General features: G+C 39.6%; 1 protein-coding gene across 5 annotated transcripts in view; it reads left to right on the top strand.

The window, feature by feature from the left end:
- The window catches only part of LOC117251257 (dedicator of cytokinesis protein 9), a 126,826-nt gene that overhangs the window by 65,176 nt on the left and 35,873 nt on the right, over nucleotides 1-25,777 (top strand). For all 5 annotated transcript variants that reach the window (XM_033617395.2, XM_078174516.1, XM_033617387.2 and 2 more), the window contains exons 3-9: nucleotides 606-695; nucleotides 6,916-6,998; nucleotides 8,478-8,547; nucleotides 11,608-11,703; nucleotides 13,830-13,964; nucleotides 20,906-21,080; nucleotides 23,900-23,955. In XM_033617395.2, coding sequence (XP_033473286.2) covers nucleotides 606-695; nucleotides 6,916-6,998; nucleotides 8,478-8,547; nucleotides 11,608-11,703; nucleotides 13,830-13,964; nucleotides 20,906-21,080; nucleotides 23,900-23,955 — 705 coding nt within the window. The remainder of the gene's footprint in view (nucleotides 1-605; nucleotides 696-6,915; nucleotides 6,999-8,477; nucleotides 8,548-11,607; nucleotides 11,704-13,829; nucleotides 13,965-20,905; nucleotides 21,081-23,899; nucleotides 23,956-25,777) is intronic.

The following is a 25,777-nucleotide window of genomic DNA, read 5'->3' as shown; positions in this document are numbered from 1 at the left end:
CTCCAGCATTCACACTCAGCTGAAACTGACCTATTGTTGTTCTATTAGAGAGTAAGATTTACTGCTGAGCTTTGCTGAAGTTTGCCTTTCAGCAGCTAGCGTGGCTGTCCACACTTAGCCTTGTTAAAATATGATCTGAGGTTTTTACTTCAACAGCAGAGCCTTGATTTTTTTTTTTGTTCCGCTGTGAAATTGCTGTTTGGCTCCAGTGCACAGTGAACCTGTTGGTCATTAGTGAAAAGGCTGAAATGAGGCATCAGAGGTGCTGAGATGCTGATTACTCAGAGTGCGGCTATACAACAGTGGCAGAGAGCCAGAGTTAGGGTGTGTCTGTGGTTCCTGGAGCTGAACAGTATGGACAAGCATCCTGCCTCCCTCACACACTGCCCCTTTGAACCCTCAGAAACCCATCGGTCCTTACTCAAACGTAGAATAATATTTAAAAGAACACCCAGAGCAACCGAGTCCAGCTGAGACCACAAACTGTCCAGCTTGAGCAATGTCTTCCACATTTTGTTTTCACTTTTACAATGTTGTCATGTTTGTTATAATTTCCCTGCTCTGTTTCTCTTGTTGAATAAATCATCTCTGTCTTTCTTTTACAGATTTCAACTCTGAGGCGGCAAGGGAGAACTCTCTACCCTACATTGCCTGAAAATGCAGAGAGGGAGGCTCAGAGTCTGTTCGTCCAAGAGGTAAGCTGATTTAAAGGCCCTGAAAACATGTTGTCTTAATCAACTTCTTATGAGCAATGGGGGTTGTTACATAAACCTCATATTTTCTGCCAGTCCTGGTTAGTTCACATCAGAGATTTCTGTACTTGTGTTTTTGTCGGAAGTGGGGAGGGGTCAGATGGAAAAAAAAGTGATGTCATGTATTTACATGCACCAATAAGGATTTAGCAACATTCTTATCAAAATCTGGATACCAGACTGATGTCAGTCACATTTGACCAAACCACACCCTCACAGTCCTGATGACACACAGTTGAGTTTTTAAAGTTGGGCTCAGACTACAGGAGTTGTGGGCCGATTCATCCCTGATTCACCCTTTGCAATAATCAGAGAATTCCTATTGGGACCTTGATCTGTGCAGACGTTCAGCCCAGATAATGTGGTAGTGTGAGAGCTTTACAGATCCATTTTCAAAGGTTAAGTGTGTAGGATTCAGGGGATAAACTGGCAGAAAAGGAGTATTATATAACAAGTATGTTTTCTTTAGTGTGTGATCACCTGAAACTAAGAATAGTTGTGTTTTCAGTACCTTACAATGAGCCGTTTGTATCTACATAGGGAGTGGGTGCTCCATGGACAAGACATGGAGTCTGCCATGTTGCACTGCTGTGTGTCTACAGTAGCCCAGAACGGACAAACCAACAGTGGCTCTAGATAGCCGTGAACGATAAACGTGAAACTGTGTTTTTACTGGTACATTTGTTTCGGAGATGAGGAGATATCTGTGGATAATGCAACTCATGATAAAGACCTCCTGAACATCTGGATCAGGAGTGTAACAGCATCATCTAGTTCAAACTAACTGTTTACAGTGGCTAAAAGATCAGTCTATACGAAAGTGGCAAAGTGAGCACAGAAGTATGACATCATGTGATATTGAAATTAAACAAGAGTTTAAACTGGAGAAGAGCAAATAACACCAGGATTCCTAAAGTCTCTGGAAGATATAAAGGGCTGGACAGAAACCAGAGGATCTGGAACCTCTGCGATGATGATGGTGTGGGAGATGAGTATCATATTTTGTTTAATGGTCAGAATGAAAGCTTCATGACTTGCAGAGAAAGGTATTTGCCAACGTTTTATTTAAACCATCCATCTATGTTTAAGTTAATTTTGTTATTACAATCAGACAAGCCAAAAGTCATTTGTAAACTAGGTGCTTTTTAGAAGAATGTCCTTCCTTTGATATGTTTTAGAGCCAAATAAATAAAATTAAATTAAATGACAATAAGGTAAGCACACATTAGCAGGTACTGGGCTGGCAGACCATCTTTGACAAGCCAAATGGCATAGAAGAAACACTGATTTGTAACTTGATACTGATTTATTCAGTGTTTTTACTGGTTTTATTTTCCGGGTCCATTTGTTTTGGAGAGGATGAGACCTCTGCAGATAATTAGGCTTCCATTAAAAACCTCCTGAACAATGAACATTGAAGGAATTCTTAGCAGGAGAAGTTTCAGCTGGTTGCAATCTGCAGTTCTCACCACTAGATGCCACTAAATCGCCCTAAATCTTACACACTGGACCTTTAAACCTCTTGAACTGCTCACAGGCTTATCGCCCTGGTAATTACAAACATGTTTGACATTTAGGATTTAAAATCTGGATGACTACGGTTATGATTACATTGGTCTGGAGCAGCTGACGGTGCTGCCAAGCAAAGGTAAACATCCTGGCCCTTGAGGCTAATATTAGCTGGCATACTACTGACAGTTAAAATCTCACCTCCTGTTTTCGCTGAAGAATAGATAACCTGTGTTGACCTCGTCTCTCAAACCATTTTCTCATCCAGACTTGTTAAGCTCTCTGCTTTTGTTTTTCTCTAAGCATAGTTACCATTACAGCACATTGACACACCACACCAGTCTCTGTTTTGTTTACATCTGCTTCCCCATGAGATCACATGAGGTGGTGCATTCAGGCTCCCTCTGGCACGATAATCTTGATGATATCCTCTCATGTGTGATGCGCTGTTCAGGTTGTGTAGTGTGTGCATGCTTGAGATTAGAGAGAAGAACATCTGTGAAGTATCTCCTTATGTGTGTGATGCAAAATCAGTTTTAAAATCAGTTTCGGTTTTTGAACTACGCAGTCTGAGCCCGGCTTCAGTTGGTAAAACTACTTTCCTTAAAAAGTATTTTTTGTAATGGACTTCAAAATACCATTACCTTAGAAGTGCTCCCTTCTTTGACTATCTTTATAGGTCCCTTAAGGAACATGTTGCAGTTTTACATAAACTTTGACTTAGGAGGAATGTGTTACGGAAATCGCTGTTATGGCTTGTATGCCTCTCTACTTTTACTGTTTCCTCCTGTGTGAAACTGTTATGTGAAACTGCTCATGCTGCTGTCTTGACCAGGAGTCCCTGGAAGAAGAAATCTTGTATCTTAATTTGATTTTCCTGGTGAAATAAAGGATGCATGAGTAAAACAATTCAAGTGTCAACTTTTAAGAAATAATACTCAACATGATCTTTTCAAATAAGATTTAAAAAACAAGTTTAATGGCTTTTAAGAGAAAATGTGCACAAGTTTCCTGCTATAAAAGCATTATTGGTTTATGCAAACTCCCTTGAATGTGACTTTGACATAGCTTCAACAAAAGCACTGGAACAAGTAGATAAAAATGATGAGGTTTAAATGTTGTTATCATGCCAAATAAAAAGTGTTATTTAAGGGAAATGTTGGGAGTATTAATGAGCTGTAATCCCACATAACTTGAAGTTTTAAAGACACAAAAGGTAAATATACTGTCAAGTTTGTGCAGGTCGGTATTAATGCAAACAAGAAACACAAAGCACTTTATATACTGCATGTGATTGCACAAATATGAGAGTTTATTCAATTGCTGAACATGAAAAGCTTGGTGGCCGGACCGTGAGTGCAACGTCTGGTACAAGCAGTAAGAGGAATATATCACTCTCATGTTAACTGCACAGACACATGGCTGCAGAATAGTGACACTAATGTGAGTCATTACTCAATTTGTGGTCTAATATTAGCAGCAATGTACATCACGCATCACGGCTGATCAGGAAACCTCTTTATTTCCACTAAAGGGAACATTCATCTTACTTTGAACTGTTGCGTACATGGTATCTGGACTCATTACAGATCATTACTGGACTGTTTGTGCTGTGTTTTCTCAGTTATATCTATTCATGGCAGGGGGCATAGGAGGGATGAAGTGCAATTAATTTCTGCAATTTTCAAGTTTATCTAACTTCTGTTTTTTGTCTGTCACTGTTGGTTTATAATTCTGCCTGTCTCTGCTGTCTCAGACTAAACAAGCTGTAAACTTTTTGAAAACACAGCAGCTTCTAAGATGTGTTTGTTTAGTAATTTACTTGCATTTGGACTGAAAAAAAATCAGAAAAAATGTGATGAATTATGGTGACAAGAGGGAAAATGTTTCTTCCTCTAATGATCACAGTGGGTTACCATGTGGCACACTACTCTTACTGTCTTCTAAAGCCAGAGACCAACTGGCTGCCAACAGTTCACCTTCCAGGTCAGAGGTTAGCTTTCAGGGAGCTTTGTCTGAAGTCGTAAAGATACTGAAACTGCCGGTCAAGTGTGTTGTGTGACATCACCAGGACAGCTGTGGGGATCAACCCAGCAGGAGCCTCTCTGTTTCCGATCGCCCTCCTGATCAGGTTGCATTTCGGCGCAGTTCTTGTAAACGGTCACGTATTTCTGCAGAATAGATACCAGTGAGCTGCTCCTATCTCTGACTCTAACAATGAACAGATGTCTCCTTTCCCAGTACAGGGAGATAGAGATACACTCCCTCCCCAGTTTGTGCTAATGGATGGTTAGACTGAGGTGGAGTGTGAACACTGACCATACACTCCTTATTCCTTGAGGATTTCACTACATAGAAGCTTTAATTGTTGCTCAAAACAACCGTTGTATTGTAGATATGCTTTGTAATGATTCATAAAAACAGCTGTAAGTAAATATGAAACAACATCTGGATTCACTAATAAATAAACTGTGCAGTTTTCAAGTCCACCCAATCTCTAAATTTGAGAGCATATGAGTTTGCAAGTTGTTGGTTTGTTCATGATAATCAGCTCTGTTTACAGTTGCCATACCTCTCTTCTGTAGCATACAAATTTGATTTGTGATTGAACCCTACGTTCTTCCAGTTTATCTTACCTTGAGTTTATCTTCTCTATCTCCTTTAACTTATATTGGAGTTATGATATCTAGCATGTGACATAGAGTATGGTGAATGTGCTAGGAAAGGTAGTACCGGCACGGTCACTACCTGGAGCTCGCGTAAACGGAGCCTGGGTTTGTTGAAGGTGGCAGTGTTGTTTGGGCTGAGAAAGCCATGTGTAAGGTAAAGGAGGTTGTTGGGTCGGTGCATGGAGCAGTGAGACCTGGCATTAGGGGAATGTCTCTGAGACACCAGAGATCACTGTCTAGCATCCTGGAGGTGTCATGGCACCAACTAGACGAAACACCGGTGAAAGAAGGTTCCCACCTGATGACCCCAAAGATGTGTTAGGTATCACTGCTCACTGGTCTGTATAGTTAAACCTTGCCATAATAGCTTATCATAGAGCTTCGGAGGTTATTCACTGAGCGCTGATCATTTATCTAGAGCACAAACTTATTGTGTTTGAAAATGAAAAACAAAAGTGAGCTTTCCAGACCTCTGTAGCCAACATCTTATCTCTGTTCTACGCTACATTACCTGCTACTTGTAACACACCCAAATCTCTGACTGAACTGTTGGAGCCGAGTTGCATTGTGGTCAATATAGGCACCAGGTTTTGACAAGAAACAACAAAGATGTCTCCCATTCTGCTAAATCTAGTTTGATCTTTTTTTATGCCTCAGCAACTGAGATAGCTACAGCCGGAGGCGTTTTGGTTTCAGGTTGTCCATATGTACGTCCCATCCTTGTGAACGTGATATCTCAAGAACACCTCATGGGAATTTATTTAAATTTGGCACAACTGTCCACTTGGACTCAATGAGGAATTGATTAGTTTTTGGTGGTCATAGGTCAAGGGTCAAGGTGACTGTGACCTTGTTTGGCTTATTCTCATGAATTCGATATCTTAAGAACACCATGAGCGAATTTCTTCAAAATATGGCACAAATGTTCACTTAGACTCGAGGATAAACTGATTAGATTTTGGTGGTCAAGCATGAAAGGTCAAAATCGCCATGACCTTGCATCCATTTCATTCTTGTGAAGGCAACATTTCAAGAACAGCTTAAGGGAATTTTTTCAAATTTGGCACAAATGTCCACTTGGACTCAATGAGGAATTTCACACAAATGTGTAATAGGATAAAATGATAAAGATGATGGCCTACTATATCCAGAATGTCAAAGATCAGCATCACTGTGACATCGTAATGTTCTACATAGAACACATTTCTGGCCGTTACCTAACATCATCATTTGGTCTGATACTGAATTGGAGACACTACTTTTGGGTGCCCACCTTGGGACTGTACTGATTGGAAAGATCTTCCGTGCTCCCAGTAGGAAAATGTGTGTGAAGCATCCATGTCCTCACAAACATGGGTGTAAACTGTACGAGAAACTTGACTGGTGCACGAAAGCATACAACCTTGGGATGGCAGTTCTAGCTTTTTAAACTGTCCATTGTGAGACCATGTTTTAGGAATGCAACACTAAGTAGGCAGTATACTCTTTTAAAGGTGTCAATGTGCTTCAACCAAAGTTCAAGTCTAATGGATGAACAGTGTCTGAAACTCTCCACCACACAACTTTCCAACATTTGAACTGGGAAGCCTGCTTCCGCAATGTCTGTAACTTACTGAAACTTCCCAGATCTGAGAATTTTGCCCGCTTCATATAGCAATTGGCCTGCTGTGAGATAGTAAGCAGATTTCAGACATCTGCTCCTTTTTGAGTCTACACCTGCGTGCAGAAAGACTGTCTGAATGTTTGTACCATTGTCTCCATATTTAAACAGTAATTGCATCTCACTTCTTCCAAGGACTTTTCATGTTCAAGTTTGGCCTTTGTGAACATCTATAAATGCTTGATTGGAGGACACAAACTAGTGATTTTGACACAAACTGACACCTTTACACAACTCTAAAGTACTGCTCAGGTGTGTTTCACAGTGCTGACAGACTGTACAGTATGTTACAGTGGTCTTTAATTTGTTTCCTTTGTCTTCTCAGTGCATTAAGACCTACAAGTCTGACTGGCATGTCGTCAACTACAAATACGAGGACTATTCTGGAGACTTTCGACAGCTTCCACAGTAAGTCTGCAGCACTGTTATACACTGTATTCAAAGAGGTAATGTGGAAGTGTGAGGAGACATTCTTATGATGGGCAAGTAAGAACAGTCACCACATGTAATATATGGATGCCAGAGGTTTTAAACTAAAGACACAGTGCACACGCGGTCACGCAGTTTTTTCCAGGTCACCGAGACACACTGTAACTTTTGTGTTTCCTGCTTCTACAAAATTGTTGCTGTGATTTAATTACAAGGAAACGCATGCGTGCAAATAAGTCTTATTTCCCTGCAACAAAAGACAGTTTCCTTTTTACAGTGCGCTGGATAATTCCCGGCTGCAGCCTGTGTGGAAACCACCCTCATTGTCCGGAGATTGTGTCATCAGCTCCAGCCTCTTCCCTAAAGAATATCTGTTTTACTGGCAACACGTTAGAATATGAGTTGACAATGACCTTATGATCTCCACACTGACGCTGCTGCCAAGTGGTCTGTCACTTTACTGAACCTGGGGAAGTTAAAACAATACCCCGTGACGTGGATCACCTGTTAAAAACCTCACACTGTTGTCAGTAAAAGTGATTCTTACCTTTGGCGCGTTTTCATATTCCAGCAGGAAGACAGTATACACCTCAGTGTGTTTCCATTAACAGTCAAGTGCTGCTTTTCAGCACTCCTGGAATTTGCATTTGCCGTGATGTTGCCTTTTTCAGACTCTCCAGAGGCAGCTGCAAATATGCAAAATTACTCAAATTCAAAGACAATGAAGAAAACTGAAGGAAAATTCACATCTCAGTCACACCACCTCAGACCACATGTGCTAGAAAGATTAACTGAGTGAACTGAAATAAAAGCAGATAAGCAAAACTCAGTCTGCCGTCAATATCCTCGACAGCAAATGCTGTTAAATGCCAAGTGCTAAAAACTCAAGTACTGGCAGTGAAATGCACCTAAATATCTAATGTAAATGTGTCTATTGAGAAGAATGTCTCTTTCCAAAGTGATAAATTAAGATAACATTGTATGAACAAGTAACTAGTAGCAGAAGGTGTCAGATAAATGTGTTGGACTAAAAAAAAGATATTTTCCGCATCAATTTAATGGATAATTAACTTCATATCTGTCATACTGTGCCTTTACTGGACTTTTGCTGCAGCTGCTGATGTTTGCACACTCATTAATTGTATTTTTTATACTAAATATTGCTTATATTTTGTACTTAGCTTGGCTTAGATTGAATATTTTGCGTTGAATATTTATTATCTTTTACTTCATTTGTGTCTTATTTTACTTTATTTGTGCATAATGACAATCAAGTTATTGGATTTTGAACAAGAAATGTAAAACCTAAAAGAATCTCAAAATTATACCTAAGTGCAGCACCAGAGGACACAGTTACCTTGACCTGTCATAATTTTTTGTACTTGATGGTGTTATTTGTTGTTTTCTCTGATCGTGTTACTGTACATGCTTGCTTAATGAGAATTGATTCTTTCACAGCAAAGTGTCCAGACCTGATAAACTGGCAGTCCATGTATTTGAAGTGGATGAGGATGTCGACAAAGATGAGGTGAGTCTATGGGCCCTATCATACACCTGGCAAAGGGCACACACCACACACATCTGTCATTGCTAGTTTCAGACTGACACAGTTGTCATTTTTACGATCAGCACCCTCGTGTAAGTAGCTTGCATCCATCTGTACACCCATGTGTCTTAAAATGAGGTGTGGTGAGATGCATTGTTTGTGCATTGTTATTTTGAGGCAGCAGAAAGCGACTGAGCCATTGACCAACCAAACTTGGGGGGGGGGGGGCAGGTTGGAATCAAACCCAGGCCGCTGCAAAGGACTCAGCCTATATGGGGCACACACTCTACCAGTTGAGGTAGATGTCACCCCAGTTTCCTGCTATTTTAACGTTGCATTATTCAGATAGTGAGATGCGCCTACATAGTTGGATTTACAATGTGTGTACACTCTGCTTGTTACACATACAGGAACGCGTTGCTGGGTTGCAGGTGGGTGAAATAAAACATTATTAAAGAGGGAAAATATGAATGACATTCTGTAAAATGCAACATAGCAGAGATCAGAGCAGAGCTGTTTGCGCAGGAGGAGCAGCGTAACTTTGTTGATTATTTCAGAAGCTAAATTTTAGTTCTGTTTCCTCTATAGTTTTTAATTTTGCTGCTTAAATATCTCACTATATTTGCTGCAGTGACATTAGTGCCATTGCTGCATTACTCTCAGCAGAAAAACGCTTGCTTCTCCAATTTGCTGAATAGCCATGCAAACAGCAGTGCACCAGGTGCATTTGGCTTTTTAAGGGAATGGGAGATGACACTCTGGTTGGTTGAATTCATGTTATGCCAAAAACATACCTATGGTTAATTAAGGGACTAAATACAACCTCTTTGCCCCTTGCACCTCACTTTGCACCCAGATTATGCCCCATTTAATGAGCAAAAGTAGAGTGCGACACGCCCCCAGATGCACTTTAGACCATGCCCTATAGGTTGTTTAAATAGGACCCTCTATGTCTTATTTCTTAACAGTGTCTAGACTTTTCATCCCTTAATTTACCAAAACTAATCCAATCAATAGCTCAGAGTACTGAAGTGTGTGTATCTGCATTGTTTCTAGACTGCATTTTAACCGAGGATCACGTCTCTTTATTAGAAACCTTGCCCAAAAAAGACTGCATGCTTCTAATTCCAGTCATCAGTTTTGCCTTTCCTGTTTTCATTATAGCTGTTAAAGAAATAAAAGGCATTTTTGCATCTAATAGCTGAATTCAACGGAAAGAATTAAGTGTAATTAGACGTAAAGACTTTTACCGGCACACCATGTCTCAGAAGAGCTCCTTTTTTTACACAATGAAATTTTCCAGCAGCATTTGGATTTTTTCATCCTCCTCTAATTTATGTATGAAGGAGTGGGTGTGAGTGTTTTTGTGCACAGATTAAATGAGTGTTTGTTGCCTTTGGAATGGCTTGTGGGAGTGCACAACAAGGAGGCTCATGAGTCACCTGACAGAGACACTCAGATGTGATGGGAGCCTTAAAGATGATAAGAAGCTGTTGCTGATGCGTTATCTAACACACTCTAAGGTCGCGCTCTCTAACAAGAAGTATGATGATGATCCTGACCTACTGTGCTCACGCTATATGTCAAAGTGCACTTCCTATAGGCAACAAAATTTGCGTCAGTAGTAGCTGGAATACACCATTTATACACAGGAGCTTTTGGGGTTTTGGAGTTGTGATTGAGGAAAGCTGTGCGCAGGTCGTCAGGGGTCAGAGTCTGTCCTGTTCAGCCTCACAGTCAGCCTCACCTCTGACAGGACAGGAGGAGCAGGAGAACTTTGTTCAACTCTTGCCTCGTTCTCTGGCCTCCATCTCTTCACAACAAGATTTTTTTTGAAACAGGGAGGTTGCTTGTGCAGAAAGAAAAGCAATTGAACTCATTCTCTAAAATACCCACATTAAATCATTTCTTTTTCATGATTGTGTGTTTTGGATCACATGCAACTGAGATTTGGTTTATCCTTTCTTTGTCAAACCAGAGTTTAATAGTGCAACTGTTTTGTTTGCTGATTTTTTAAATAGTTTAGAAATAGGAGTTCAGAGAGAATGAACCCTGTGATTCTTCTGCCTCTCTGCGGACCGGTGAATGTTGTCTAGACATTGAAAAGGAGAAATAGGCAGTGAACCTTTCCAGATGCTTTTCAGATCACTTTACAAGGCACATTGAAATTATCATAACTCCTGCCAGCACTTTTAAAAAATCCCCTTTTGCTTTATGCGACTGAGAGAAGAAGAAGAAGAAGAAGAAGAAGAAGAAGAAGAAGAAGAAGAAGTGGTGCTGGACCAGGATGAAGACATCTTGAAAGGCCATTCACTTTCCTCACTGTGTGAAGCTGTCAGGGTTCAGCTCCTCACTGTAGTCTCTCAAAGTCGGGAAGTAACTGTAAATGTCACGCAGGTCTGATATAAACTAGGACAGGGCCCGGCTCCTCTTCCTTCATTACTCACCTAATTGGTTTATTTTTACAGATCATTTTCATAGATGACAGGTTTTGGTCATATGTGATCTCATGCTACCCGCCGTATGAGTGCGAGATGATCCGGTCCTTGTGTCACGGATCTGCTGTGAAGATGGAGATGTTTATTTTGTTTCACAGTCACAGTTTATTTAATGTTCCTCTGCCTGCTTGTTTGGACTGAGGCAGACCTACATTGTGTTCTGCTCTGTGTCGTCTCAAACCACAACATCAAAGGTTTTCTGCACAGTGAGGCAAGGCTCCGGCAGGGTGTGTTCACAGAATGGGTGATATGATATCACAGTGTACTGATGCACTGCAAAAATATCCAAATTAAATCATGTTTAGTCTCTTTTTTGAGTTTTCTCTGCATATGTACATTTATTTTGACTTTTTTTTAGAAACAGGCGACAGTTTATTGATGTATGTGCTCCAGAATTTGCCATATTTTAAGTATTGCAACTTCTTTTAACATTAAGATAAGTGAATTCCACTCTGTTGGTACATTTGTAGATATATTACAGCATACAAAAAACAAGATTTTAAGATTTGATGATTGTCTGATCTTGTGTTGTTGTCTCCTGCAGGATACGGCCTCCCTTGGATCACAGAAAGGTGGAATTTCCAAACATGGCTGGCTGTATAAAGGCAACATGAACAGTGCCATCAGCGTCACCATGAGGGTGAGACAATAGTGAAAGCTTTAGACAATGGACTATTTGATCAACAGAAAATGAAACAGCAGCTATTTTGAGGGAGTATTCAAGTCACTTGACCAGCAAAAATTATTCTTATTTTATAGTTCAGTATATTGACACAAAGACAGTTAAAAGACAAGTGTGAATCATGAGACAAAGCTTAATGGAGATGTGAAAAGGGACACCCTGATAAGCTATCTGAAACTTGAGAACAGGAAGTGCATGTATTACAATAACATTTACCTCTACAAAACTCTAAAACTAACCAAAGACTACTTGAACTGCTAAGGACATTTATTCCATCAGTCTAAACATTGGTTGAAAAGGTAAGATACCATAAATAAAGACATGGATTTGAGGGTAGACTAACTAAAATACAAAACATTTGCTGGTTCCAGTTTTTATTTTTACATAAAAAATAAAAATAGCACAAAACCAGTAACAACAGACAGGAAGATCATAGGTTAAGGTGAGATGCTCAACATCTTGTAAAACAGAAAATGAGAAGAAGCAAGGTTACATTGTAGTATCGTAGATAATGGGTCCTTTATGTCCGTGATCGTCCTTTAAGATCAAGAAGTTCCTTATGATCCTTGACTTTGATACCTGGAAATCCAGGGTATTGTTGCGGGAGAAATCTTCCACTCATTCATGAGCTGTCATCCATCCTGTATGTCTTAATACCGTGGGGTTTAAAACAAAATTCACCAAATATAATAAACATATAAATAAAAGATCACTTCAAAGTCAAATAATATTTCCATTTTTTCCAGTATTTTTCACGTTTTTTAATGACATGTCATAGAGGGAAAAAGTCAGTTGTTGGTTCCAGATGTTCAAATGTCAGCATTTGCTTTTTGTTTTCTTTGTGTTTTTTGACAGCAAATTAAATATCTTAAGGTTTTGTCTTTGAATTTGAAGATGTCACCTTTTGGCTTGTGGAACTTGCGACAGTCATTTTTAACAAATTTCTGACATTTTATAGACAAGATGCTAATTGATTAATGGAGAAAATAAGTCAGAGAGTCATCTATAATGAAAATAAGCTTTGGTTGCAGCCACATTAGTTTACAAATTACCAAAACTGTAATTTATTATATGTATATTGTGTACAAGTTATGTAGGAATGATGAAAAAATGTATGAAATGTTGGGAAAAAACATACTATCAGGATGTGTAGATTTTAGTCTTGAGTCTAATCTTTTGTTAAAATCGCTTATTATTGACATGTCTTACTCCTTACTCTTACTCCTTAACCCTCTCATGCATGATATCAACTGCCATGGGGAGATCAGTTACTCCTTCTAACTAATATATATGGGAAGAAAATTTATAGGCATGATTTTTCACTTGTTTAGAAGCAGAAACAAACATTGAGAAACATTATTACTTTGTGATTTAATAATTCATGCATAAAAGGGTTCGTTTTGTTTAGATTCAGCTATGTCAGCAGTGAAATTGACCTATTTCTCTCATTATCATGAGAAGGTCTCCTCCTAAGTCATTTCTTCCATCACAAATATTTCCCTAAAGTCAAATACATTTTGTTCATATAGCCCACAATCACACATCGGAAATTTGCTGTACAGGGGCTTTACAATATGTACCACATATAATAATGATACTAATAATAAATGTATTTATATAGCACTTTTCAGAACAGATGTTACAAAGTGCTTCACAAGACAATAAGATGAAGCAATTAAATAAAGCAAGACTATAAACAGAGAGGTATCTGCAAGTAGTAAAGTGGTAAAACAAAGTGATTAAAAACATAAACATATACAGACACTAAACATTGGGACCTTTATAGAAATGCCATCCTAAAAAAAATGTGGTTTTAAATGTTTTTTAAAAGTGGCTACAAATGTAGATGATCGTATCTCAACAGGAAGTATATGTCCCTCTATTCTTAATACCTTCACCCATTGTTTTATTTTCTTAATAAGGTTTTATTTACTGCCTCTTTATTGGCAGGCTTCTAATTACTGACAGCCTCATCTTATACTGTATAACACAGAGAGTGTAGTGGACTTGAAATTGTAAAGACCAAAACATTGCATTTAGTTTCCTAATAATTAAAAGGTCGAATGTTCTTCTTTCTGTTTCAGTCGTTCAAGAGGAGGTATTTCCATCTAACTCAGCTTGGGGACGGCTCGTATAATTTAAACTTCTACAAGGATGAGAAGATCTCCAAAGAGCCCAAAGGAACCATCTTCTTGGACTCCTGTATGGGTGTTGTTCAGGTACGCTCTAAAATATTTCTTTCTGGCATGAAGGCAGTGATTGTTGCTCTAACGACCTTGGATGACTTGTTTTGCTAAACGGGATATCCCGTTGCCCGGTCCCTCGTTGACATTAAAACGGCATTTACTGGAAATAAACTGAGAATACAGACCTAGCAGCTTCCTCTTCACAGTTATTTTCTCTGTACACATATTTTCCAACATGCGGGGTGAAATGTAAGCTATGGTGGGCAAAATTTCAGCACAAATTTCCCCAGCAATGATGGTCCGCTGCTGAAAAGCATCTGTGAGACCCTCTGTGGTTCATTTCCCTGAAACCTGAGCTCTCTCCTCCCAAGGGTCACGCTTTACTGCTGACTCTCAGCTGGTGAAACAAGGTGAATGCTGAGGTCTCACTTCCGTGCACTTTCCATTGGGCCTCGCAATCAATGCCACGTGCAGCCATCTGAGTGCAGGCCAAGACTCACTGGGTGCATTATCATCTGTCTATCATCTCAATAGATGGGAAAGAGCTGATCTTACTGATGAGGCACCCAGCTGGCATCAATCGGAGTGTTTTTCCACAACTGTCTGATTCCAATCGTGTGGAGGGGGAGAGTAAAATGTAGAAGGAGGAGAGGGTTACACATGGGGTCTGAATGCTTTTAGATCTTTGGAGGGTTTTATCAGTGCAGCTTAAAGTGTCCATGGCATCCCTCCAAGTTCACCGCCCAGTTTCTAGTTTCAGACCGTCACTCTGTTACATTTCTCAGCGGTGGACAAAGAGAAATAAGAACGCATTTCCTGGTTCAGTCCAGATTGACGTCAAATATAAACGAATTTCACTGCACAGTTTTCTGCACCATGATATCCATTTTTTTACAAAATGCCACAAATACAGAAAGATTATGTTCTTTTTTATTTTGTATCACAAAACCTTAAAATTGACCTCATCATGGATTCTTCTTAGGGATGCACGATATTGGATTTCTTTGCCGATATCTGATTTGCCGATATGTAACAACTCATTTGACCAATAACCAATATCAAAATCAATATATCTACTTTTTCCCCCCCATATTGTTTTAGTGATCATCAGGTCTCTTCTGTAGTGGAATTAACATCATATTATGGATACATACTCTTATCATTAAGGATGCACAGTAATATCGGCGTGTCATCGGCCAACATGCTGTGTTGGAGCCATAATATAATTCTGTTTATTCCATTCTTACCTTAACACAAGGTTAACATAAATATACACATGCAGTTATTAAACTGAACACAGGGTAGTGTTACACATAGGTAAGCTCCAGGTAATGGGGATCAGGTGTGTTGAACGGAGAGCAAACAGGTGTTTATTATAGTGTTATTAAAGCTTGTAGTAAAACTGAATTTGCTGAATGGAATAATTATTACATATGGAGGATGCTGTCTCCCCTCTATATTACGGTGAACATGTGTACATTGTATTGAGAATAAATGGATCGCCAAATCCAGAGAGATAAAGCGCGCTGGACATTGGTTTATCGTTAGCCTAGAACACACATCCGAAATAAGTTCACCCGTTTGCCCCTCAGTGGTTTGTTTAGACATTTTATTTTGTTAGAAGTCATGACATGCTGATAATATCAGTACATCATTGGTGTTGGCCAGTATCGGCTTTATAATGAATGAAATCAGAATCGGCCAACATGATTTTTCTTATTTTGCACAATGAATGAATACATTGAAAAGCTTTCTGTTTCATGTCTCCATCTGCTGGTGGGCCATTACAATAGGCGTATGCATGCATAATATGATGTCAATTCCCTACAGAAGAGACTTGATGATCACTTAAAATAGGTGGGGGAAAAATGGATATATCGACATCGGTATCTGTTATCTGTCAAATAAGCTATTATATATCGGCGTATTGGATATCGTCAAAAAATCCAATATCATGCATCCCTAGTTATCGTGATGGCCCACCAGCAGATGGAGACATGGAATACAATGCTTGTCAGTGTATTTGATATTCATTCATTGTGCAAATTAAGAAAAAGCATGTTGGACGATTCTCATATTACATTTAAAAAGCCAATATCATAGCATGATACTGATGACATGCCAATATTACCATGCATCCCTAATTTTCATTTAGTTTGCTTAAATAATTGCAATGCTGAAAGGAGGATAGACATATCACAACTAAAAATTATATTATAAAACAAACACACACAAAAAGAAAAGAAATTAACCAAAAAAAGGTAAGAAATTGTTTTTGTGTCTAAGTGACTAATGGAGATAATAGTTTTTAAAACTGGTCCAATGTTGAGCAAGACAGCTGCAGCCAGCAGCGCTGAAACAGGCTGCAATGTAACCATTCAAGACATTTTGCCACTGACAGGCTCAGATTATTATTTGAAGTGTCTGACAACATTATGGAAAGGATCCCTACGGAGATAGACCTTTTTTTCCACAATCTGTTTATTGAAATTTTCTTAATAGAGCAGATAAAAAAAACCAGTAATATTTGGTCAATCCAACAGTGACACAACAAAAAAGTAAGCATTAAATAAAATAAGAACAATACAAAGCCAAGACAGGACTAAGACAAGACAAATACTACAAACCAAATCAGTACCCATAGTAATACAATTAAACTATAGAAATATATGGAAATGCATATATGATGATAAAAATAACACTAAATACTAAAACATAATATAGTAGTTGTTAGTCGGACAACTGCCTGACACATCACAATGTAATGTCTGTAAAACAGATGATCAATCATTCAGGAATATTTGGAAAGTCCAGTTCTTGTACATACTTGAGAAAGGGATCCCACATCGACAGACCTTTTTGTTAAAGAGTAAGATCCTTTTTGTTTCACCAGAAACAGCCCTGAAAGTTCCATCTCCAAACTCACCAGACTCCATTTAAATAAAAGTGCATTTGTAATTGTAAAACACACTCAATTCAGAGTCAGCAGAAACAAAATTAAACTTACAGCAGCCGTTTTGGTTCGTCTTTCCACTGTTCCAACTATCACCAAGGCTGGTTTGGTTGAAATAAACCTTTAATTCCCCCAGTTAGATTGTAAATATACTGGCTCTATACATGCTAAAATGACTGTTTATTTAAATGGAGTCTGGTGGGTTTGGACATGGCAATTTTCTGGGCTGTTTCTAGTTACACAAAAGGATCTTACTCTTTAACAAAAAGGTCTGTCTCTGTAAGGATCCTTTCCATAATGTTGTGAGACACCTAAAATAACAATCTGAGCCTGTCAGTGGCAAAAATGAGTGCTTAAGTGGACGTACATTGACGGTGCACAGATGCCCTGAATGGTTACATTGCGGACTGTTTAGCTGCTGCCGATTGCCTCGTTCTCGCTCAGTGCTGGACCAGTTTCAAAAACTGCTGTTCCCATCAGTCACTTAGCAGAAAAACATGGAAAAGGATGGTCCAGGATGGAAAATACCAAACTTATCCTTTAAGCAGATGCCCTCACAGTATATTGTCATTCAGCTGGTCATGCAGTGATGATGATACAGGCCTTGTACGGTAATCAGTGAATCATTCTGTTGGTGATTAACCTGCACCAGTAATTCTGCAGCATTACACAGCCCCTTGTATACCACATACAGCTAATGAGTTTCTGCTCCGTTGAAGTCACAAAGATCATATGACTTAAACTCAACCAGCAGAAACTGCCCTGTGAGTGGAACTGCAGATGTTTAACTCTGCAGCTGTAATGGCATGTGGAGTGACATCATACTGAGCCTCAAGCTGCTCCTGCGCTTTGTTAAGATGCCAACATATGCTCAAACACACAACGCTTTTGCCTCATTAATGAGGTAGGTGGTGGTCCTCCCTGTAGGTTTCATGATGAGCAAAAGGCCTCAAACTGATAGCTGTGGTTTGAGGTTTTGTTTTCTCTTTTCTCCTACTCCTGCGCTTTTGTAATAATACAGATACTCACTTTGGTTTTAAAAATAATTCTGACTGGATCGTCCACTTATTTCCCCGAGGATGTGTGCAGCTGTGTTGTCTAGGAAATTGAGACGGCTCCTCCTACCTATCAGATGATTAAGTCCATTTATCAAGACTCCAGTTTTATTTCCCCTCTCCGTGTTTATTCAGCCAGTCTCCCTCCCAGTCACTCCCACTCTGCTGTTTCAACATCGCAGCCTGGCTACATTGATAACCACCGCATAACAATAACACGGACTGCTGACAATAATGAGAAGATTTCCATATCTAGCCGAAGAAACACTGATTGAATACTTTATTAAAATGCAGTGTCATGGTCAAACTGCTGCTGAATCGGCAGTTCTAGGTTCTGAATGGGCTGCAAGAGAGAAAAGCCCAAATGGGACGGTGACATCATTGAGGTCATATTTTCTGTTGGCTTCATGCTGCAGCTCCAGCTCACTTTTATAAAGTCTCTGCTGTGGTCCTGGCAGAGTTCAGAGTCTTTGTTAGGCAGATGGAAATAATATGTCCCTCCCTAACTCACATTGTCCATTTGCTGTCTGTGACAGTTAAATTAAATCTGGGTTTAGCCTCCCATCTCTGTCCAAGACAGTGACTCACATTTTGCAGATTTTAGGAGCTGAACAGTGTCATTTTTTAGTCCAGTATGTTGTTAGTGAATATTTAGGGTTCCAGCAGCGATGCTCACAGCTGGAACCCCCTTGATTTTGCTCTCATTATTCTTCTTTCCTATTTTTCTCTGCCAAAAAATGTTTGTGCAGCAAAAACTATCAGAACAAAAGTCAGCAAAATTCACAAATTCCACCCACTATGCAGGTCCCATACAGGTTTATCTATATGGTGCATTTCAGACACAAAGACGAAAATAATACAATTCACATGACAAGACAAACAAGCAGAGGAACAACAGTCGATTGAAATTATTTAAGAGGCATAGAAGTAGGATACATCCCTTTGTGTATACGGTCCATTTTTTTTTTTCAATTTTTTGTGTATTGACCAAGTCACAGTCTTAAAGACAAGGTGATTTTCTCCATACAGTGAATTTCGTTAATAATTGCGACCCGGTCACTCTTTAAAGAGGGGCTTACCTGTAGCCACCTCCATGTGATGGCTGTCTTGCTCACGGCCAAAAGTACTTTGGAAAGGTATTTGTCCTGGGGCATGATCTGGAGTTTTGCCCAAGTGCAATATGACAAAAGAACAACTTCTATTTCAAAGATGTTCCTTATTTCTTTGGCGATGTCTTGCCAGTATGGAGAAATTAGTGGGCATCTCCAAATGGTCTGCCATTGATTTACCACACAGCCTCCAGCAATCTTCCGCCCCTGAGGATGTATCGTATCATGTTTTTCCAGCAAAACTCCCGCCACAATCTTGAATTGGTGGTCCTAGCTTGACCCTCCCAAATATCATTCCGATCATCCTCAGATATCTCCAGGCCTGAGTCCCTCTCCCATTTCTGTTTGACCCGGGCAGTGGAATCATTTTAGGAATTTTGTAATCTATTATATATGGGTGATACAAGATGCTTGTTGTCTTTATTCTTATACATCAGTGAATATATAAATCCAATTGGGTTCACTATCCTCTGTTAGTTTGATTTCTTTACTGAAGTAGTCTCTGACCTGGAGATATCTAAAAAATATTTTTTCCAAGGCTATAAACATTTGAAAGCAGGTCAACAGAGTGCAAGTCATTACCATTAGCTGTAGTGCAGTAAGCTCTTATACCATTATGCACCTAAACCACATATCTAGACCAGAAGGTATAAGCTCTGGATCAAAAGCTACCCGTTTCAGTATTTTCATGTTTCTCAAGGTGAAATCATTTGCAGGTCTTAAACCATACCTTAAGAGCTACCTTTGTCCATTGGTTTGGTTTATCCAGATAAGAATCCCGGTGTTGGTAATTACCTAGTACATACTGTGCAGGTATTTTGAATTGCATTAATTCCAAGTCTTTCCATTTGGCTGAATGGTCTGGATCACAGCAAACAAAAGAACAAAGGTTTGGGGCAGACCTGAAGTGTTCAGGAAGTGAATTCTAGATTTTTGGTGCACAATGACCTAAAGCTGCCTCTTCATGTTTGGTTCCGACCCTGGAAATGGTGAGCAAGCTTGTCCTCGATGATCTAAGATGCTATAATAATCAAGTTTACATTTTTGCAATTATCTCGAAAACAGCTCGGCCTAGAGGCAACATTCTTTGACCATTTTAATCCCTCAGGTCATCTGTATCTTTGCTCCAATGTTCTTCTGCTCTAAAAACCTGCTTTTGACATCTCCTTAGTAACCACTGGGCTAATCGTCCCAAAACTTAGTCAGGATCATCTACAGACTTCACTGATCTTAAGTTGTCAAAGAAACTTTGATATGTGAATCTGTTTAATTATAGAAGCCAATCAATTTTTATTAGAATAGCTGCAAGTGTAGATATGTAAAACACGTCTTCACTGAAGGTCATAAGCTATATCAAATGTTTCTGAAAGCAGAGAGCATCAGCAAGTTGTGATAACCATGTTGAATTAATTTAAAGAAAATCAATCACTCCCAATCTGCCTGGACCCTACTCGTTGCCGCTTGAGGCTGTATTTACTTTGTTTTTGCAGGATCAAGCTGCATAATACAAGACAGTGAGGGCAGAATTAAAATGAAGCAAGCTATTGATTTAGATCATAAAACTACATGTAAGAATCCGGTGACCTGGCAGTTGAATGTTAGCTTTGGATAGCGGGATGAATCATTCATGCAGCCCTGCCATGTCCACAGATGGTTATTTGATTTGTAAATGTGAAAAACTAAACTTAGTCAATCATTAATTCAATATCAGATACATGTGCACTTGGCAAACATGAAACCTCCCCCTGTCTGATAACAAAATCTTTGTTTTGCACACTTAAAATATTCTTATTCTTCTGAGGTTTGCGGTTTTATTATTTTTTTTCTACCCTTTTTCTCTTCTTTCCGTGGCTGCAGAACAACAAGGTTCGGCGGTTTGCATTCGAGCTGAAGATGCAGGATAAGAGCACCTACCTGCTGGCCTCGGACAGTGAAGGAGAGATGGAGGACTGGATCAACACACTCAACAAGATCTTGCACAGCAGCTTTGAGATCGCCATGCAGGAGAAGAGGAATGGAGACATTCACGATGGTGCGTGTGTTTGTCTGTCCGTCCGACATCCGTTTTTCCAGCGCCCGAAGGAACACAAATATGAAATGGAATATTATTTTGTGTTAGTCAAAATATTATTAGAGTTCATGATGAGAAATGATTTATGGTTTTCATGGTCTTGCAAAAACATCTGTGGTTTAATTAAGAAATAGATTTTGCAGACTGAAATATGTGAGACAAAAGCAGCTTTGTGTTTTCACACCGGCCAGATTATATGAATGATATCAGTGTCAGCAACATGATCTCTCCTGTACTTGCTGTTTAATATTTGTATAGCTGCAACGATTACTCAATTAATTGATTAGTCACCTGACAAAGAAAATCAAGGCAACTATTTTCATAATCAATTAATATCTTTGAGTCAGTTTTTAAGAAGAAATTTCCAGGGCCTGCTTTTTAAATTTTACAGGTTTCCTCAGTCCTCTCATTGTAAACTGACTATGTTTGAGTTTTAGACTGTTGACTGACTGTTGAACAAAACAAGACATTTGAGAATGTCAGCTTTGTTTGAGAAACAAAAATATTAATTGAGAAAGTAGTAAACACAGGGTAATCAATTATGAAAATAATCAAGCCCAAGACCCAGACCCTATTTTTCCATGTTTTTGTGTCTGAAGGCCCAGGCATACCAAACTTACCTCAAAGAACTAGTGGCAATAAAAGCCGATTGTTGCGTTGTGTTGCCTGTGTCTTGGCCAAATAGTTTCAAGTGAACACACTTCAAAGACTACAGCCAATGGCAAACCACCTGCATGAGAGGAAATAACTCACCACACCAGCAGACGGTGGTAGTCTGTAATCATCATTCCAAAATATAACCAGAAGACCTTCTCAATGCCAGTTGGCACATTAACAACAATCCAATGTTAAAAGAACAAAGCATATTTACCATGCACCAGTGAACAGTAACACAAACACTTATTAAGTGTTTCTCGTAAAGAGCTCAATGACTAAAGAAAAATAATCTTACCTTAAAGGGATAGTGCACCCAAAAATGAAAATTCAGCCATTATCTACTCACTCATATGCCGAGGGAGGCCCTGGTGAAGTTTTAGAGTCCTCACATCCCTTGAGATCCAAAGGGAGAGGGGGTAGCAGCACAACTCCACTTAATGCAGGCTGACGGCGCCCCAGATTAAAACGTCCAGAAAAACATAATTGAAACCACAAAATATCTCCATAATGTTCATCCGTAGTGATCCAAGTGTCCTGAAGCTCCGACCAGCTACAGGCTACATTGAGGCTGAAAACAGAGTTCAAATTACGTTTTTCCAAACAACTTTTTATGGCGGGGCTTCAGGACACTTGGATCACTACGGACGAGCAGTATGGAGATATTTTGTGGTTTCAATTATGCTTTAATCTGGGGCGCTGTCAGCCTGCATTAGGTGGAGTTGTGCTGCTACCCACTCTCCCCTGGGATCTCCGCAAGGGATGTGAGGACTCTAAAACTTCACCTGTGCTTCCCTCGGCATATGGGTGAGTAGATAATGGCTGAATTTTCATTTTTGCGTGCACTATCCCTTTAAGTGATTTCACTCCCTCTTCATTTCACCTTTTTGTTTACTTTCCTCAACTCTGTTTCTCTTCTGGTGTGCTGAGCTGAACTGCCAGTCAGAACGATTTCATTCACAACAGGCTCCAATGTCTCCAACACCAATTCAGCTTACTGAATTTGCTGGAAAAAGGCCATCAAGGGCCAAAGATGGGCAACAGTGCTGGACACACCACACCAACAAGGGTGACTAATGGAGACAGTGTTTTCTGAACTTGGTGAAGTATTGAGTGAGACACTGCAATAAAACCACGTGGGGATATATGCACCCTAAATGTATGTCCACTAAATGTTTTTGTCACTGACAGGCTCAGATTCCTACAGAGATAGAACTCTTTGTTAAAGAGTTAGATCATTTTTGTTTAAATAGAAACAGCCCTGAAATAGCTATTGCCCAACCCACCAGACCCCATTTAAATACTCAAAAGGTCTATCTCTGTAGGGATCGTTTCCATAACGTTGTCAGACACTTAGAATAACAATCTGAGTCTGTCAGTGGCAAAAACAAGCGCCTTTTGTAGACATAAATTAACGGTGCCCTGAGTGGTAACACTGCAGCCTGTTCCACCGCTGTGGGCACTTTTGCTCAATACTGGAGCACTTTCAAAACATTTTGTTACACAAAAACATTGGAAAATAGTTTATTGTAGAAGCTATGATGGTGCTATCTAAGATGAAAAATGTTCTCAGTTGTTATATCCAAAATAATAATCAACTCATATCTGAAGATCCAGTAAATCTCCTCATCCTCATCAGTTTATTTACTCTGGCATACTGAACGTACCTGAGGATGTTTTGTTCATTCATACACCAACATCCACTCTCGACTTGTGCCTCACTTCTCCCCTACTTCTCCCTGGCCCTGTAATGTAGTGATGTGATACCAGACCACCCAGGCTTTTAATACTCACCTCCTGTCTCATAGGAGGCTTAGCTATGAAGGAAAGCGGCTGAATGCCTTTATACAAAACGCTCCACTAATCTTCCCTAACTCCTCAGCTTTTATTAATCACGCTGTGCATGAGAGAAAAAAACACAGGGGATCTCTGAGCTTCCATAAATATGCCACTGAGACCTGCTGTATCTCCATCTCAATCCTACTGATTCCTGTACAGCTGAATTACTGTTTACCAAACTTTGACATGTCAGCAAGCGATTAAGGAGGATTTATAACACGAGGGGGGTTTGTTTATGTTCTACAACTTTCGGTCTGTATCCAATGATTTCTTCTATTCTCTTCTAGATGATGATCTTGGAAAGTCAGACAGTTCCTCCTCTGGCAGCATGGACAGCTTTCAGGTAGGTCCTCTTGGTACTCACACATTCAGTACATCATCACATGGAGCTGCAGCATTAAACTTCTGTTCCTCATTGAAGCTGTAATGTAGAGGGCCTCTTCACCACAAACATGTGGCTTGGATTTAGATTTAAGAGTTGCTGGTTACACACCTAATTTCTCAGTTGATCATTTGTTTTTTCTTTGATCTTATCTGACATTAATCACAGACCTCCTGCCACATGATGAAGTAAAACTCCTCAGCAATATTTGAGTTTCATCCAGAAAACAACACTGCAAATTAAACATCAGGCCTTTAAACTTGCATCCAACAATATTCAACACAAGGTATCCAGTCGTGGAAAAGCTTTGTCTTAGGCCTTTGTTAGCTCAGCCCAAATCTGTTTTTTTGGTAGTCTGGACAGCAAAAAGAACAAAAAACAAAAACACATAAAATGCAGTTTTTATAGATCAGATCCCAACCAATTTTATTGGTGACTGAAATGCGATTCCAGTCACGTTTCTACAAATGCATCCCACTTCGGCTGCTCTGGCTGTCCAAATTAGGCTTTAAAGCAGTAGTTCCTAACTGGTGGTTCATGGTCCAAAAGTGGGTTATGGATCCATTCTGAATGGACCGCAAGTGACTCGCAAATGTGTCAAGCAACACACTTAATTTTCTTATATAGTGAATTTCTGGCACAGAGCTCTTATTTTGAAGAGCCATTTCCTGCTGTAGAGTGAGTGACTAATGTACACTTAATTGACAGAGACAGCAAACTAGCTCAACAACATAGCCAAGCGCAAGTATGATGCTGAATGTATTAAACTGTGTGGATGTTGGAACTAATGTCTAAGGAGAAATCTGGACCCTGTGGCTGGACCAGTTGGGAACCGCTGCTTTAAAGTGTCTTTTGTGTCATTCGCATGGAAATTCTGACCAATCAAGAGCAGCTTTCTTGCGCAAGGCATTTTACCTGGTCTGCTTGTAGATGCTGCCGTGGGAACACGAACTAACTCTCGGCAATTATGCAACTTTGGAACAAAATTAGTCCCTGGTTCGGACCGAAGCAAGCAAACTCTAGGTCTGAAAGCTCTCTGACCATACTTCTCACTTGATTTATAACCTCAGTAAACATTTTCCTAATTAGTTTTTGATCTCAATCACTAGTTTCAAGTTGTAATTAATACAGCATGATAGTCATTTTGTAAACTTTGGTCCCATTTAGAGTAAAATAAAGTAGCTTCACCCTCTTGTCCAAACATGGTCACTTTTAGCTCCAGAAAACTATGATGGCGACAGCCAAAATGCCAAACTCAAAGCTTCAAAATGGTAGTCCACATACTAGTGCATGACGTCATGGTGGCTATATCCACTTTATACAGTCTGTGACAACAACCCATGCAGATAGGTTGTCTGGACACCCAAATCCAATCTGATCAATTAACAATGCGGACAGTCTCACTTAACGATCTGATGTGAGAAATCTTTTTTCCTGCTGTCTTAATGCACCCTTACTTTGACATATGACACCTGCATCAAAGATGTTAAAGGTTTTAACGATTAAATCTGTGTCTTCTGATTGATTTACAGACTGATGACTTACAGACTGTAAAAGTGCTCTCAGCTCCTCGTGCTGTTACAGCACTGAGTGTCACGCAATAGTGAAGCCATATGTGCATGGAAACTGGTGGTAACTGTTAACTGGGAAACAGCTTGACAGGTTACAGTGTGTTGCACTGAAGTGTATACTGGTACCACCTGACATTCATTACTGGGCCTGTCTGCCCAGCATGATCAGCCAGTAAAATATGAAGCTTCATTTCCAAATGACAAAAAATGTT

Source organism: Epinephelus lanceolatus, chromosome 14 (genome assembly GCF_041903045.1).
Source record: "Epinephelus lanceolatus isolate andai-2023 chromosome 14, ASM4190304v1, whole genome shotgun sequence".
Lineage (NCBI taxonomy): Eukaryota > Metazoa > Chordata > Actinopteri > Perciformes > Serranidae > Epinephelus > Epinephelus lanceolatus.
This window is presented reverse-complemented; position numbering and strand designations above follow the sequence as displayed.